We start from the raw sequence: 17249 nt of genomic DNA, 5'->3' as shown, positions 1-17249 counted from the left end.
TGGGAGAATTTGCCTTGTGCTACCAAGGACTTGATGGGAAACTGCTCAAGACTAGAGATCCCCAGGGCAGATCTCTGGTGGTACGGTGGAGGGAAGATCTTACGGTCCACCCTACCATCTAATTGGGAAGGCACTTGCGCACTTGTTCAATTAGCTATACCCTTCACCCTGGCATTTGAAAGAGAAACATCACAAATACCCAGAAGTAAAAGAGGCTTAGGAATATCATTTGATGATAGAGTATATATAGATTCTATTGAGGTACCTAGAGGAGTTCCAGATGAACATAAAGCCAGAAATCAAATTGCTGCAGGGTTTGAGTCACTGGTCTGGTGGGTAACAATCAATAAAAATGTGGATTGGATTAATTATTTCTATTATAATCAGCAGAGATTCATCAATTATACCAAGGATGCGATGAGAGGAATCGATGAACAACTAGATGCCATCAGCAAAATGGCTTGGGAAAACAGGATAGCATTAGATATGATGCTCGCAGAGGAAGGAGGTGTGTTTGTGTGTGTAATACTGAGCAACCATTGTTGCACTCTTATACCCAAAAATAGTGTCCCAGATGGCTCGGTAACAAGAACATTGCAAGGGCTTACCACCCTTGCCAGTGAATTGGCAGAAAAAGTAGGCATATTTACATCCTTGATCGTAGTTGTAGGAGTTTTGACAGCCATTGGTTGCTGCATTATCCCCTGTGTAAGAGGACTAGTACAGTGGTTAACTGAAACCGCACTATTGAAACAAATGACCATGGAGCTACCACCTTACTCAGCTAAGGAGATAATGAGGAGATGGAAAGCAAAGAAAGCAAAGAAGAAGAAGTCTATCAAATTGCACCTTACAGAAAGGTTTTGCAAAAATCAACAGTTTATAAAAAAAGAAAAGGGGGGAATTGTGGGAATAGAAATGTTGTTTTTGCAGAGTTACATTGTTTAGAAGGAGGGAATGTGGTACTGAGATATGCTTACAGTGATAAGAAAGTTTAGCAGGCGACCTAGTGAAATGCAGACAACCAGACTCCTTAGGACAATTAGGTGAAAATCACGGTGTCAAGTCAGGTAAGTGAAGAAACATTACCACTTCAAACAGTAAAAATGTCAAAAGAAATTTGAAATTTAACAGGCCGGCAACTGAAGGCCATGCATTGTTTGTGAAGCATCAGATAGATTGTGAACCTGGATTACCCACTCAGTGGGGAAACAGGGGAGGGTCCTGCCATCAAAAGGTATATAAACTGTGTTTTGGAACTAGTAGAGGCGCTCTCTCCTGCTTGTGGGGCGCCCGCCATGGCAATCGCGAATAAATTACTACTTCACTGAGATCCTCGCCTGAGCCTAAGTTATTGGCTACGGAGTGTTTCTCACATTAGGGGACCAAACGTTAACAAAAACTGTAATAAACTCTTTATTTTTAATTTGTTTTAATAACTTAATACTTTAATAACTCTCTTAAGCTATTTGTCTTTTTATTTTACTCTGGTGAACTATTAGCTCTATGAAAAAATAGTTGTGAGGATGATGATGAACTTCTGGGTTTTGAGCCTGTATCTTCCTGGAGTATTTTACACTTTTATAATTAACTGGCAAAAAAAAGTCTCAAAGCATTAATTTATTGTTATTTGATGAGATTTTTCTCATCAGAATGTGGGACCCTGCAGGCTGTTCATATTTCCCTATAGGTGCCAAGAGGGGTATAGGACAGAAACGTGCTCTGGGGAAGGTTTTCCCTATGGATTTTCCCTATAGAGCTCCCTGCTCTGCCCATCTGGACAAGGCAGATGAAACTGGGGAGAGTTATTGTTATTTTAACCCCATTTTTAACAGATAAATCAGGAGTTTTGGTGGTAGCACTGGAAACTAACACGACGCGGGTGGAAGCACCAATGTTAGGGACAAAAAGGAACATTTTGGGGTCAAAACCGTGTGTTTTGGGGCAGATTGGAATTTCACACATAGGGTTGGTGCAGGCAGGAGGAAGAAAATTGATTGCAGCTGGGAATTGACAGCTTTTTTTTTTCTTTTAATTATTAGAAGAGTTTTTGCTTATTTACATGTTTATTAAGGTCAGGCTAAAAGGAACAGCTGCACACACCCCACGCAGACATCCCACCCCCAGAGGCGACAGCCTACACCCCCTGCACACCCCCCACCACAAACGGGGGGGGGGGAGGGGAATTTGGGGGGGGGGAGTCCCGGTGGTCCTGGGGCTACTTCTTGTTGGCGTGGGCCGTGCCCACCATGCACTCGTTCACCTGGGGGGCGAACGAGGGGGGTGAGGGGGGTCCAGACCCACAAATCTGCCCCATAACCCCCCCAAATGCCCCCCCGTATCCTAAAACTGCCCCAAAATGCTCCCAAAAGGCCCCCCACTAACCCAAATCCAACCCATCCCCTTATATCCCAAATCTGCCCTATAATCCCCCAAAACCTCCAAAACTTGCCGAATCACACCCCCATATCCCAAACACACCCCATAACCTCCTCCAAATCCCCCCCATGACCTCCCCCAAATCCCCCCCATGTCCAAAATCCAAAACCCATACCCTGTACCCCAAACTCACCGTATAACCCCCAAAACCTGTCCCCCATATCCCATTACTTGCCCTCCTTATCCCATAACCCTATGAAATCACCCCCTGTGCCCCAAATTTGCCCTCTAACACCCCAAACCAACCCCCCCATCCCAAACCTGCCCCTGAACCCATCCCCACGTTCTCCCCCCCGAGCACCCCCAACACATCCTACATCTCCCCCAACCTCTGCCCGCAGATTTCCCACGGCACCCCAAATCACCGTGTCCCAAAGATCCCCAAATCCACCCCAAACGCCCCCCATACCATAATGTTTACCCCCTCCAAAATTCTTCCCCCAAAACCACCCCAAAACCCTCCTCCCCAGGCCCTCCCCGCTCCCTCCCTCCAAAACCATCCCCCAAAACCACCCCAAAACCCTTCCCCACCCCCACCCCAATCCAAACCCTCCCCTAAACCCCCAAAAACCCCATTATTTCCCCCAAACCTTGCTGGCAAAGCGCAGGGAGTTGAGTGACTCGGCGAAGTTCTCCTCCAGCGGCGAGATGTTGACGAACATGAGCCTGGGTGGGGGCGATCCACGGCATAGCGGGGTGTCCGAGCGGGGTGCACCCTACACCCTCGACCCTAAAACCACCCCGTCACCCTAAAAAAAAAAAACCCGCTCACATTTTGGCGTTGCCCCTCAGCGAGTTTTGCAGCAGGTAGGTCAGCTTGCTGTTGCGGTACGGCACGTGCGGCTCCTACGGGGACAAAAATCGTTATAGGATGGGGAGGAAAGCGACAAAATTTTGGGGTCGTGGCCCCAAAATCGCTCTTTTTTCCCCAAAAAATCAGCACCTTGTTGGAGATGGCCATGATGACCAGCCCCAGCGTGGCCAGGCTGCTGTTGATGGCTTGGGTCTCGCGCAGCCGCTGCCTTGGCATTTATCCAAGCGCTCGCTGCCCGCCAGGTCCACCAGGCTCAGCACCGCTGGGTTGGGGGAGGATTTCAGGTGAGGAAGAGGAGGTCGGCACCCCCCGGGGAGGAAGAAAACCCCAAAAAGAGGCGCTCACAGCTGCAGCGGAGGGCGCGGGAGGCGTTGGAGCCCTGGATGTGGAGCTGGAAGACGCAGTGGCTGCGGGACGAGCGGTCGTTGAGCGCCGTGCGCGCCACCGAGCGCTTGGAGGCGGCCGTCTGCAGCAGCCCCAGCACCTGGGGGGGGGGGGGCAAATTTGGGGTTAAAAAATGGAAAAATACGTCAAACGGACTCCGAGGGGGGGTTTGGGTTTCTTACCTCGTCCTCGGAGGCCACGGGGACGCAGCGCAGGTTGGGGACGTGCAGCTCCTTGCTGGCCGAGCTGACGTGGCGGATCTCCAGCTCGCCCCCCCTGTCCCCCCCCAGCAGGTCCCGCAGTGCCTCGTTGTAGATCTCCAGGAAGCTGGCGCTGAAACTGTACTTTGGGGGGGTCAGGGGGGCGCAAAATCCCCCCAAAAAGGGGCCCCGAGTGCCTAAAGAACCACCAAAAGCCTCCAAACCCTATAAAGAACCCCAAAGAGCAGACCCAAAGTCCCCAAAGCTAAAGAAATTCCCCCCAAAACCCCACCCTAAACCCCCCCAAAAGCCCTGCTCCCCCCAAAAAAGCCCCCAAAAGCCCTAACACCCCCAAAAAGCCCCCCAAAAGCCCCCAAAGCCCTAAACCCCCCAAAAAAAGCCCCCCAAAGCCCTAAACCCCCCCAAAAAGCCCCCCAAATCCCTAACACCCTCCAAAAAAAGCCCCAAAAAAGCCTCCAAAAGCCCTAAACCCCCCTAAAGAAGGCTCCAAAAGCCCTATATTAGCCTCCAGAAAGCCCTAACCCTCCCAAAAAGCCCCCCAAAAGCCCTAACCCCCCCAAAGAAAAGAACCCCAAGAAGCCCTAAACCCCCCAAACACCTTAAACCCCCCAAAGTCCCAAAAGGCTCAAAACCCCCTCAAAAAAGCCCCTAAAAGACCAAATACCCCTAAAAAAAGCTCCCCAAAGCCCTAAATTAGCCCCCAAAAGCCCTAACCTCCCCCCAAAAAGCCCCCCAAAAGACCCCAAAGCCCTAACCCCCCCCAAAAAAGCCCCCAAAAGATCTAAATTAGCCTCCAGAAAGCCCTAATCCCCCTAAAAGCCCCCCAAAAGCCCTAACCTCCCCCCGAAAAGTACCCCAAGAAGCCCTAAACACCCCCCAAACACCTTAAACCCCCAAAAGGCTCAAAACCCCATCCAAAAATGCCCCTAAAAGACCTAATCCCCCCCAGAAAAAGATCTCAAAAGCCGTAATCCCCCAAAAAAGGCCTAACCCCTCAAAAAAGCCTCCCAGAAGCCCTAAGGCCCCCCCAAAAGCGCTAACACACCCAAAGAAGCCCCCAAAAGCCCTAAGCGCCGCCCAAAGAAGCCCCAAAAAGCCTTAAACCCCCCTCAAAGAAGCTCCTGAAAGCCCTAACTCCCCCCCAAAAAGCCCCCAAATCCCCCAAATAGCCCTAAACCCCCTCCCAAAAAGCCCCAAACCCCCCCCAAAACTCGGTGCCTCGGCCCCCACCTGCCACCCTTTGTGCTCCAGCTGGCGGGCGCCCCCGAAGAGGTGCCGCACGGCGCGGGGGATCACCCCCCAACTTGTGGGGTCGGCGCCCCCCGGCCCCTCCATGGTGTAGGTTTTGCCGCTGCCCGTCTGCCCGTAGGCGAAGATGCAGACGGGGTACCCGTCCAGGGCCGACTGGGGGGGGTCGGGGGGGGTTTATAGGGCAAATGGGGGGAAAAAGGGGTCTTTTGGGGGAAAATAAGGGTCATTGGGGGGAGTTCAGGGGTAAACGGGGGCGTTTGGGGTGGAAACTAGGGGGAAATGGGGCTCTTATGGGGGGGAAATGGAGGCGAAATGGGGGGAGTTCAGGGGCAAATGGGGGCGTTTGGGGTGGAAACTGGGAGGAATGGGGGCACTTGTGGGGGAAATGGGCGGGAAATAGGGGTCTTTTGGGGGAAAACAGGGGGCAAATGGGGGCATTTGGGGTGGAAATAGGGGGAATGGGGGCACTTGTGGGGAAAATGGGGGGGAAATAGGGGTCTTTGGGGGGAGTTCAGGGGCAAATGGGGGTGTTTGGGGTGGAAACTAGGGGAATGGGGGCAGAAACAGGCATTTATGGGGGAAATGGGAGCACTTAGGGTGGGAAGGGGGAGCTTTGAGGTCAGTTCGGGGAGAAATGGGGAGACTTTGGGGGGAGTTCAGGGGCAAACAGGGGGCTTTGGGGTGAAAACCGGGGGAAATAGGGGCACTTTGGGGTGGAAATTTGGGAGCCTTTGGGGGGCAACAGGCAGAAACGGGGGCATTTATAGGGGAAATGGGGGGGCTTTGGGGTCAGTTCAGGGAGAAACGGGGGCCTTTGGGGGAGCGTGGGAAGGAAATGGGGGCACTTATAGGGGAAATAGGGGGCCTTTGGGGGTGGAAAAGGGGGAAATGGGATAGAAACAGGGGCCTTGGGGGGGAAATGGGGACTTTTTGGGGGAAACAGGGGCACTTTGGGAGCAGTTCAGGGGCAAATGGAGGCATTTTGGGGGGAAACGGGAGCCTTTGGGGTCACTTGTGTCAAACGGGGGCGCTTTGGGGGGAAATAGGACATTTATGGGGGAAATAGAGGAAGACGGGGGAGTTTGGGGGGGGAATGGGCAGAAACTGGGACCTTGGTGGGGAAAGAGGGGGATTTATGGGGGAAACGGGGGCAGTTTGGGGGGAAATGGGGAAAAAGGGGCTTTGGGGGACAGTTTGGGGGGGGTTGGGGGGGTAAACGGGGGGATTTATGGGGGAAAAAAGGTAGAAATGGGGACCCTGGGGAGCACTTGGGGGGGTTTGGGTGGTGATGGAGGCGCTTTGGGGTGAAACACGGGGGAAACGGGCAATTTTGGGGAAAAGGGGGGGGTCCTTTATGGGGGGGCACCTGCACGAGCAGCGCGATCTCCTCGAAGACGTCCTCCTGCGAGGCGCCGGGCGGGAAGACGCGGTCAAAGCTGAAGTCGTAGCGCACCTCGCCCCGCCGCCCCGTATGGGACTGGGGGGGGAAATTAGGGTCGGGGGAGGAAATAGGGTCGGGGGGGACGTGTCAGGATTTGGGGGGGTCACCACGAGCCCTATTCCCAGCCTGATGTGCAATACGGGGAGATATCGGGCTTATAGGGCCTCCTGCCCCCGTTATAGGGCCGCCCGCTTGTAGGGCCGTGGAGGATTTGGGAGCGGGAGCAGCAGGGGGTGCCCCCCCCAGCCCTGATTTGGGGTCGGGGCACCCCAAATTGGCGCTCACCCCCTCGGTCCTGCAGAGCACCAGCGTCTTGTTGTCCTCGGGGGGGAAGTGGAGGTGCTCCAGCCCCTTCTGCGCCTCCTGCTCGGCCGCCAGCAGCGGGCGCACGCGGCAGAAGACACGGATGTTCCCCTGGGGAGGGGGAAAAAAAAAAAGGGAAAAAAAGGTATTTTGTAGAATATCGAGGACTTGAAGAGGACTGGCCCTAAAACGGAGCCTTGGGGGATCCCAATGGTGACCTGACGTGGCCCCAATTGCCACAGCCCTGAGCCCTGCCCGACTGCCACTTGTCAGACAGATTATTTTTCTGTATTTTTCTGTATTTAAGTATGGATATATAAGAAAAACTTTCAGAGTTAAATATTTATATTCTTATATACTCTTACAATTTTGAACAAAAAAACAGAAACGAACCATGACCATTCTGTTGTTTATAGATTTGGGGCAAAACCTAAAAGAAACTATGTATTTTTTTAATTTTGAGCAAGAAAAACTAAGCATTTTATATATTTTTTTTAATTTGAGGGAAAATCAAGTGTTTTTTTTTTTTTTAACTGAGCAAAAAAATGATTTGTTTTTGTATTTTTAAAAATTTGGGGCAAAAACATATGTATTTGTTAAACTCTGAGCAAAAAAGCTCAAAAAATGAAATGAGTTATTCTATTTTAAATTTTGAGAAATAAAAGAAGTGTTCTTTTGACTTTTTAAAATTTCAGTAAAAATCAAAAAAAGAGAGATGATTTTTTATTTCAATTTTGAGCAAACTAAAAAAAGGTTTTGTTTTTCAATTTTGAGAAAAAAGAATAAATGATATTTTTTAACTTTGAGGAAAAAACAGGAATGTTATTTTAAGAAAAGTTTGAGCAAAAAAAAAAAAAACATTTTTTTTTAATTTTGACAAAAACAAAACATGAAATACTAATGTTATTATTATTACTATTATTTATTATTTTTATTATTTTTTACATCTTGGGGTGAAAAATCCCCCGAAACGAATCCTGGTTTTTAAATTATTATTGATATTTTCAGTGTCAGCCCCCCCGGTGCACCTTGAGCTCCTGCAGCTGGTTGTGCAGGCGGCGCCGCTCCATCTCCAGCGCGTGCAAATGCTCCTCCTGCGCCCCCGCCAGCGCCCGCAGCTCCGACACCTCCGCCTCGCGCCGCGACAGCGCCCCCGACACCTCCCGCAGCTCCGCCTGGGGGGGAAAGGCCCGACCCCGTTGGCCAAGAGGCGCCCAACGCCGTCGGCCAAGACGGGGGCGCCCAGAATTGGATGTAAAAATTCAAAACTTTAGGGAAAAAACGCACAGAACTTGGGTACCCCGTCCGCGAAGAGCTTGTAGAAAAAGCACCAAGAATTTGGGGAAATAACCTATAAAATCTTCGGGAAGAGCCCCCCAAAAAACATGGGGAAAAACCATCCAGAATACAGGGGGAGGGGAAACCCACCAAGATTTGGTTGGGAAACACACAGAATTGGTGGAAACTCCCCCAAAGTTTGCGGGAAAAGCCAAGCAGAATTCGGGGAAGAGCCCCCAAAATCTGGAGGAAATGCCCCAATATCAGAAAGGGTTGGGGGGGAAGACCCCAATAATCAGGGGAGCCTAAGATAATAATTTAGGGGGGTACGGGGAATAATTTGGGAGAAGACAACAACTGGGGAAAAATCCGGCAAAACACCCCGAAATCGGGTAAAAAGCCCCCCGAAGCATCTCCAGCTGCGCTCCTCGCAGCCCATTTTGGGGCAGAATCCCGCGTTTTGCTGGTTTTGCCCCGTGGGGGGGGGAAATCAGCCTCGTACCCACCTGGGCGGCCCCCAGCTGCTCCTCCCGGTCCCGCGCCGCCTCCCGGAGCTCCTCCAGCTGCCGGTGCCGCTCCTGGAGCTCAGCCGCTGCCGCTCGGCCGCCTGCGCCTCCGCCTCCCGCTGCCACCGGGACCGCTCCTCCTGGGACTGCTGCAGCTCCGTGCGCAGAGAGCTGGGAGGCACCGGGGGGGGGCGCCGTTACCGGAGGGGGGGGGGGTCTCTGGTATCGGAGGGGGGGTCCCCGGGTATCGGAGGGGGAAGGGGAGGGGGCTTCCGTACCCTGAGGGGGGTTCCCAGTACCAGACGGGGAAGGGGGAGAGTCCCCGGTTACCGGAGGGGGGTCCCCGGGCACTGGAGGGGGAAGGGGACGGGTCCCCGGTTACCGGGGGTTCCCCTGTTACTGGAGGGGGGGTCTCCGGGTACTGGAGGGGGAAGGGGAGGGGTCCCCGGTTACCCGAGGGGAGTTCCCGGTTAACAGAGGGGAAAGGGGGAGGGTCTCCGGTTACCGGGGGGGGTCCCCGCTACCGGAGGGGATAGGGGGAGGGTCACCAGTTACCCGAGGGAGGTCCCCGATACTAGGGGGGAAAGGGACAGGTCCTCTATTACCGGAGGGGGGGTGTCTCCGATACCTTACAGTGGTCCCCGGGTACCGGAGGGGGAAGTGGAGGGTGCTGCCGTACCCAGAGGGGGGTTCCCGGTACCGGAGGGGGAAGGGGACGGGTCCTCTGTTACCGGGGGGGAGTTCCCGGTTACCGGAGGGGGGTCCCCGGTACTGGGGGGAAAGGGGACAGGTCCTCCGTTACCGGAGGGGGGCGGTCCCCGATACCGGAGGAGGAAGGAAACGGGTCCCCCGTTATTGGAGGGGGGTCCCTAGGTACCAGAGGGGTCAGGGGAGGGGTCCCCGGTTACCGGGAGGGTGCAAACCGGTACCGGGGGGCGGTGTTACCGGGGCTCTCACCTCACTTGTCCCTCCAGCTCCTCCTCCCGGGCCCGGCTGTGCTGCAGCTGCTCCCGGAGCTGCCGGTTGTCATCCTCCAGGCCCCTTATCTTCTCCCGCAGCTCCGCCAGCTGCCCCCTCGGGTCCCCCGCCGCCCGCCGCCGCACCCCCGGTACCGGAGGCGGCGCTGCCGATCCCGAAGCCGCCCCCGGGGCCTTTTTCCCGGCCTGGGGGGGGCACGGGAGGGTCACCGCGACCGAACGGTGGAACCGGGACCCCCCCGGTGCCGCCCTACCTGGGCCTGGTGCCGTCGGGACGCTGATAGCCCGCAACGGGGCGCGGCTGCTGGGAGCCCAGCCCGCTCGGGGCCCGGAGCGGCGCCGTTTCTACGGGAGAACGGGAGGGTGAGACCGAGACCGGAACCGGCACCGGGAACGGGAGCGGGGCCCAACCTGTTCGGGAGCCTCCGGCTCAGGAGCGGCCGCCGCGCGCTTGGCGTGGGCCTTGCGCACCGGTAACCGGGAGGCGGCCGGAAGTGACGCAGCCGCCGCCGTGGCCGGTACCGGGCGGGCGCCAGCGCCGCCGCCGCCGGGCCTCGCCGCCATTGCGGCGCGCACACTCAAACCGCGCCCGCCCCGCGCTCCCATTGGGCGCCGCCTCCGCCAATCGCCGCGCGCCGCCCCGGGGCGCCGGCCAATAGGGAGGCGCGCGGGGGGTCACGTGGCCGCGCCCGCCGGGTAACGGCCGGCAGGGAGGGAGGGGGGAGGCGGGGCTTTAGAAGTAGAGGGCGGGGCTTCGGCGGTGGGGGCGGGGTTTGGGGTTTGGGGTTTGGGGTTTGGGGTTTGGGGTTTGGGGTTTGGGGTTTGGGGTTTGGGGTATGGGGTCGGCTCCACGGCGGCAGTGGCGGCGGGAGGGGGGGCGTGCGGGAGCAGGGACGGGTCCCGGTTGGGGGGAGGGGCGGCCCGCTGCCGCCGTCCCTCCGCGCCCCCCCCTCGGGCACCCCCCCGCCGCCGCCGCTGCTGTATCACGGTCCTGCGCTGCGGCCGCCGGCCCGGACCCCCCCCGGGCCCCACCCCCCCAAAATTGGACCCCCCCCAAAAAAAATTGGACCCACCCCAAAAAGAAATTGGACCCCCCTCATAAAAAATTGGACACCCCCCCATAAGAATCTGACTTCCCCCCAAAAATTTGGACCCCCCCCAATCGGTAGTGCCCCCCCCCTCCAAACTCTGTCTCCCCCCCCCCCGGTTTAGGACTCGCCCCCCTTACCCTACCCCAAATGCCCCCCCCCCCCAGCTGGGACCCCCCCCAATCTGCCCCCCCCGAATACCCTACCTGCCCCCCCCCCCCGTTCCAGGACCCCCCAAAACGCCCCCCCATAACCTACAGGAGCCCCCCCATCTGTGCCCCCCCCATATGTTTCATGACCCCCCCCCTCATATTTTGGGACCCCAAAATGCCCCCCCACCCCCCATATGTTGCAGGAAGCATGGGCGAAAGCACGACAGACACCAGCAGAGTCAGATCGTGCAGCTCCCTTTTATTGCCCGAATAGCACAACTTTTATAGTGAACTTTACAGGGGCGGACAATGTTTCACACAAGATTATTTGTCAAAAGCACTCAGACAAACAACTAGAAGAAAACAACCCCACCTGCAAGAAAAGAACCCCCCTTTTGATTAGCAGTCAGGAAAACAACCCCCTTTGTGATTAACGGTCACGTAGACCTTGTCCTTGAGGCCAGCTGCTGGTAACAGTATTTTCTGAGTTTGGCGCTGTGGGAACACTGTCATGGGAACTTCTCATAGTTGCCCTGGTAGCTTGGTTTGCTCAGCTACAGCAAGCCATGGGATTTTTGCTGTTTCAAGAAATCCCTCAACACACATGCAACTAGGCAAAGAAAGTAAGGCTGAAAGCAGGATTGCTACCTTGGACTTTCGAAGAGCCAACTTTGACCTCTTCCGGGACCTGCTTGGGAGTATCTCATAGGATAGGCTGCTCGAAAGCAAGGGTGCTTGTGAGAGCTGGGCTACATTTAAGCAGCACTTCTTCCATGCTCAGGATCGGTGCATCCCAAGGAACAGGAAATCGGGGAAGGGGGGCAGGAAACCTGTGTGGATGAGCAAGGAGCTCATCAATAATATCAAATGGAAGAGGATGGTCTGTGAAATGTGGAAAAAGGGCCTGTCCTCTTGGGAGGAGTATAGATGTGTTGTCAGGGCCTGCAGGGATGCGACCAGGAAGGCTAAAGCCCACCTAGAGATGAGGCTTGCGAAAGAGATAAAGGATAATAAGAAGGGTTTTTCAAGTATGTAAACGGCAAGAGGAAGACTAGGGATAATGTGGGTCCCTTGCTGAATGAGGGGGGTTTCCTGGTCAAGGGAGACGTTGAGAAGGCAGAGATACTGAATGCTTTCTTTGCGTCAGTCTTTGCTTCAAGGACACTCCCCCGGGACTCCTCGCCCCTGGCAATAGGACAAAGGGTCTGGGAAATGGAGGGCTCCCCCCTGGTGGACGTGGGAGTGGTTCGGGAGCGTCTGTGTGGGCTCAACACACACAAATCCCTGGGTCCCGATGGGATGCATCTGCGTGTGCTAAGGGAGCTGGCAGATGTGATCGCCGAACCGCTCTCTATCATCTTTGAAAGGTCCTGGAGAATGGGTGAGGTGCCTGAAGACTGGAGGATAGCCAAAGTCACTCAGAAGTGACCTCGTAGGCCCTTTCTGTGACATGTTGCTGCTGTTGCCCTATCAACTGCAGAGGCAGAAGTGACCTCACAGTCCCTGCCACAGTCACATTCCTCCTGCTGGGGCAGGAGATCCTGAGGCAGAGTTGAGGTCATCAGAGCATTTCCTCTCATCTCCTCCTTGTCGCCTACAAGCAGATCAAATCCATGGCCCCTCACATTCATCTTTGAATGCCGTGTGACTGCATGGAGTGGGTTTACGTGGCATGGTTTTGGTAGTGGGGGGCCATAGAGGTGGCTTTGGTGAGAAGAATCCAGAAGCTGCCCCACGTTAGATAAGGGCCCCACTGCTGGCCAGAACTGGGCCAATAAGCGACATTCTTTGCACCTCTGTGAGAGCATATTTAAACAGAAGAAAAAAAAAAAAAGGCAAAAAAAAAAAAAAAAGCTGCTGTAGAACAGCAGCTGGGAGAAAGAGAGGAGTGAGAAATAGCCTTGCAGGTGCTAAGATCAGTTATGAAGGAGGGGGAGACGTGCTCCATGTCCCGGAGCAGAAGTCCCCTGCGGCCTGTGATGAGGACCATGGTGAAGCAGGCTGTCCCCCTTCAACCTGTAGAGGAGACCATGGCGGAGCAGGTGGACCTGCACTGACAGAGGTTGTAGTTTGTGGAGGACCCCTGCCAGAGCAGATTCCAGGCCAGACCTGTAACCCGTGGAGAGGAGCCCACGCAGGACCAGGTGACCTGGCAGGAGCTGCTGCCCGTGGGGGACCCAGGTTGGAGCAGTTTGCTCCTGAGGGATGGACCCCATGGTCTGGAGCAGTTTTTGATATCTTGCCTCCTGACCTCCCCAGATATGTCCTTGTGTTTGGGGCAGCTTTTCAAACATTGCCATGACCTGCAAGATGCTGTCTCCCTGCATGGGGACGGTCAGTTTCTGAGACAGAAGTGACATCTTAGTGGGATGGAAGGACACAGCATGCTGTAGGCAGGCCCTGCACAGCATGCGTAGCAGCCCTGCACAGCCCCTGAGGGGCCCAGCCCCAGTTCGTGCCCCCCAGCTTGTGCTCCAGAAGGGCTCCCCTAGGTCCTGTGTCACTTTTCCCACCTGGGTCCCTCGGCTATCCAAGGAAACCTTGGAGGCAGTGTCCACCTCTGACTGGAAAACTGAAACCAGCCATGAAAATAGATTGAAGAAACAGTTCAAAGCTGTGCAAAAAAGGATTCTAAGTAATAGCTGAAATAATCTCCCTTGCCAGCATCACCAGCTTTTTTTTTTTCTATGAATGTTCATTATTTATTTACACAGTTTTCCATTGACAACACCATGGAGAAGTGCAATAAATCAAATTATGCTTTCTTGAACAATAGTTTTATGCAAACATTTAGGAAAATACATTTTACATAAACACACATTTACCAAAACACATTTCCCAACAATTCTAATGCTTCTTTCTTTTTTTCCTTTTTTTTTTTTTTTTTCTCCTCCATTTCTTCTGTCCTTGAAGAGCACTCTGAGGGAGAGTCATTGCATTAAAGATTAATGCATGTTTAAAAGACTGAGATTGAGAAATACGCTCCATGCCATCATGAAGGGAGATAACAAAGAGTGTCAACAGTGTTGGCCCAAGTGCCCATCACTGAGGGATGCTGCTGGTAACTGGCTGAAAGGAGGACTTTGTACCACTGACACCTTGCCCCCAAAAACATCATCCCCTTTTTCAGTCCAAATATCACCAGTGTGGCTAAAGGGAACCCCAGGAAACCATGGCAAAGGCCTTGCTAAAGTGCAGGTTCACCTCGTTCCCTTCTTTCCCCTCCCCTTCTGTTTCAGCAGTTCCTTTGGTTCCTCCAACTGCCTGAAGAAGGCTGTGGCAGGACTTTCCCTATCACATTCCCAGGGTTAGAGGTGACAATTGCAGTTCTGCCAATCCTTTTTCTTGCCCTTCCTGAAGATGCGTTTGATGCCCACATTTTTCAAGTCCCCAGAAATCTTGCTGATCCAAATGCCTGACAGCCCGGTCGAGAAAGGCGGGGTAGTGTGACATAACAGAGAGGGGCATCTGCAATGAACCTATGCAAAAGGGGTTCCAGGAATCTCACAGGGACACTGGGGGTTGTTCCTGGAATCACACAGGGCAATGGCAGGGCTGTGTGAGGTGTCCACATCTGAGCAGACCTCATACACACATGCCTTTAGAGAGAGCTCCTGCAGTCACTGCCAGAGGCTGGGAGACACCTCAGCTGTGGGGTGCCTCGCCCTGCTCTGCCCTCCTCTGAGATACCCCAGGACATGAGGAATGGGCACAGAGACCTCGGTTCAAGGAGGAACGTCCCAGAGCTGCCTTCAGGTGGCTTCCCAGGGGATGTTACTTGGCCTTGTGACGCTATCTGCCCAGCTGGCCTTCATGAGACTTCTAGGAATAGCGGATGGCCTTTGTGCTCCTTCGTGTTCATCTCTCCACACACATATGACGTGCCTGCCAGCACCAGCATTGGGTTTCTCTTTCAATGTCTCCCATGCACATACAGCAGGCCCTGCTCTTCTGGGAAATCGTATCCCTCAAGAAGCAATGAGCAATGGCCTGGCCAGCCATTGCTGAACTTACTACCCACACCTCTGAGCTTGTGATGGCACTCTCCAGAGTATGAAAAATTATTAAAAAGAAAACCTTGTTCCTGCAATGCATTCTGAGTCATATGCAGAAGACAATAGGCTTTTTTTTTTTTTTTTTTAAGTATTAGTTCATCAGTTTCCTCAAGGCATCCTTGAGCTCCTGGTTCCTCATGCTGTAGATGAGTGGGTTCACTGCTGGAGGCACCACTGAGTACAGAACGGATACCACCAGGTCAAGGCATGGCGAAGAGATGGAGGGGGGCTTCAAGTAGGCAACCATGACAGTGCTAACAAACAGGGAGACCACGGCCAGGTGAGGGAGGCATGTGGAAAAGGCTTTGTGCCAGCCCTGCTCAGAGGGCATCCTCAGCACCACCCTGAAGATCTGCACATAGGAAATAACAATGAAAACAAAAGAACCAAAGACTAAGGAAAAACTGAAAACAAGTAGCTCAAATTCCCTGAGGTAGGCATCTGAGCAGGAGAGCTTGAGGATCTGGGGGATTTCACAGAAGAACTGCTCCACAGCATTGCCATGGCAGAGCGGCAGGGAAAATGTGTTGGCCATGTGCAGGACAGCTTGGAGAAAGCCACTGCCCCAGGCAGCTGCTGCCATGGTGGCACAAGCTCTGCTGCCCAGGAGGCTCCCATAGTGCAGGGGCTTGCAGATGGCAACATAGCGGTCATAGGCCATGACAGTGAGAATTGAAAACTCTGAACCAAAGAAGAAGACGAAAAAGAGAACTTGTGCAGCACAGCCTTGATAGGAGATGGTCCTGGTGTCCCAGAGGGAATTGGCCATGGCTTTGGGGACAGTAATGGAGATGCATCCCAGGTCGAGGAGGGCGAGGTTGAGGAGGAAGAAGTACATGGGGGTGTGGAGGCGGTGGTCGCAGGCTACAGCGCTGAGGATGAGGCCGTTGCCCAGGAGGGCAGCCAGGTAGATGCCCAGGAAGAGCGCAAAGTGCAGGAGCTGCAGCTCACGCGTGTCTGCGAATGGCAGCAGGAGGCACTCGCTCACAGAGCTGCTGTTGGGCATTTTCTGACATTGAATACAGTTGTCTGTTGAAAAAGAGAAGGCAGAATAAAGTTAGAAGAGACTTCTCTGAGGAAAACATTTTGAAAGTCTTAGAGCACTCTCATCCCAAGCCTCTCTCTTTGCAGGAGAATCTTTCTGCAGCTCTACCGCTTGAGTCCCGGATGATTCTTTCTGAGGCTGACACTGGGAGCGGGGATTCCTGTGGGCTCCAGAGGAGTCCTTCCTGCTGTGAAGCATTCAGGAAGCAGGAAAAAGGGGGAAACTGAAGTTCAGTCCATTTATAAGATCCATGAACTTCGCAGTGTTGTTGCAAAGAACACCTCCCTCCAGTATAGAGCAAGGCTGATTTTCTTATGCTGAGTACAACAAGCACACTCTACTGTTTCCCAATATGTAGAGAGCTTAAAGCAGAGAAGCCCCAGTCCCACTGCAGATGGACAGAATCCTCACCTTGTCTGCAAGTGCATGAGCAGGACCTCAGCTTCTCCCTCTTTGCCAGGGCTGCAGAGGCCTCACTCCAGCTGCCCACAGACAGCCAGTCAGCAGCAAGGACATGGCCTTAGTGCAGAGGTGTCTTCTCCTTGTGGCACCTGGAGAACACAAGGATGCCAAGAGAGAGCTGCATCCTGCTGGAGAGCAGCCTGAAGACCAGAAGAACACCCCATGGACAAACATGAATATTCATAAGCTGGACTGTCCCAGCATCCCAGCTCCATCCCTTCAGTGTCTGGAGGAGGCTTAGCACTTGGCTCCTGGCTGTCCAGGGGAAGCTGGGTTATGGCTCTCCATGGACTTTCTGCCAGACGTCCTCACCTCACAGTGCAATCCAGCAGCAGTCTCAAAGCCTACTGCATTGCCCACTGCCCTCCCAGAAACAAGACCCAGGAGGAGACACTTCCAGGACCTGCAGCTGCATGGCCCTGCAGCCAGACATTTACCTTGTCAAGGGCTGTGCAGATTTCTCCTGCAGGCAGCTCTCAGCATCCACCCACTCCCAACTGCCTCCAAGTCCTCTCTCCTTCTCTCCTCTCTTTGTGCCAGCTGCGGTCAGAGCCCCCAACCCTGCTGTGCTGTGCAGTGGAGCTGCTCCTGGGCAGAACTGTCTCTCTGCACCAGATCCCTCTTGCCAGGAGCAAGACTCAAAGAAAAAAGAAAGACTGGATTTGGAGACGTGGCATTTTTCAGGCTCAAGACTGGTGAACTATCCCTGATTAAACTGGTGTTTTTCAGAACTATTTTCCAACCTTTTTGCCATTTGAGTTACTCATTGTTGGAGAAAAATATGTGAATGGCAATACTGTCTAATAAGCAATAAAATGAGAAGAGATAATGTG

The 17249-nt window shown here is 53.9% G+C and overlaps 1 protein-coding gene and 1 long non-coding RNA gene across 2 annotated transcripts; both read right to left on the bottom strand.

The window, feature by feature from the left end:
- Positions 1-2010: 2010 nt before the first annotated feature.
- On the bottom strand, positions 2011-8805 carry LOC140001172 (carboxy-terminal kinesin 2-like; the record flags this gene model as incomplete). The annotated part of the gene is given in 12 exon segments (XM_072032363.1): positions 2011-2263; positions 3030-3105; positions 3212-3285; positions 3383-3462; positions 3465-3515; positions 3599-3737; positions 3820-3981; positions 5089-5262; positions 6476-6586; positions 6836-6964; positions 7882-8028; positions 8638-8805. Coding segments are annotated over 12 exon segments (1356 nt in total), but the record flags the coding sequence as incomplete, so codon positions are not given.
- Positions 8806-8850: 45 nt separating this feature from the next.
- LOC140001174 (uncharacterized) lies at positions 8851-10341 on the bottom strand. The gene is made up of 3 exons (XR_011806295.1): positions 9869-10341; positions 9595-9800; positions 8851-8987 (listed from the first exon to the last, which is right to left on the bottom strand). It is a non-coding gene; the product is annotated as an uncharacterized lncRNA (long non-coding RNA).
- Between the last annotated feature and the right edge of the window lie 6908 nt (positions 10342-17249).

Source organism: Anas platyrhynchos, chromosome 38, assembly GCF_047663525.1.
Source record: "Anas platyrhynchos isolate ZD024472 breed Pekin duck chromosome 38, IASCAAS_PekinDuck_T2T, whole genome shotgun sequence".
NCBI classification, from domain to species: domain Eukaryota; kingdom Metazoa; phylum Chordata; class Aves; order Anseriformes; family Anatidae; genus Anas; species Anas platyrhynchos.
Note: the sequence above shows the minus strand (reverse complement) of the source record. Positions and strands in the feature narration are given on the sequence as shown.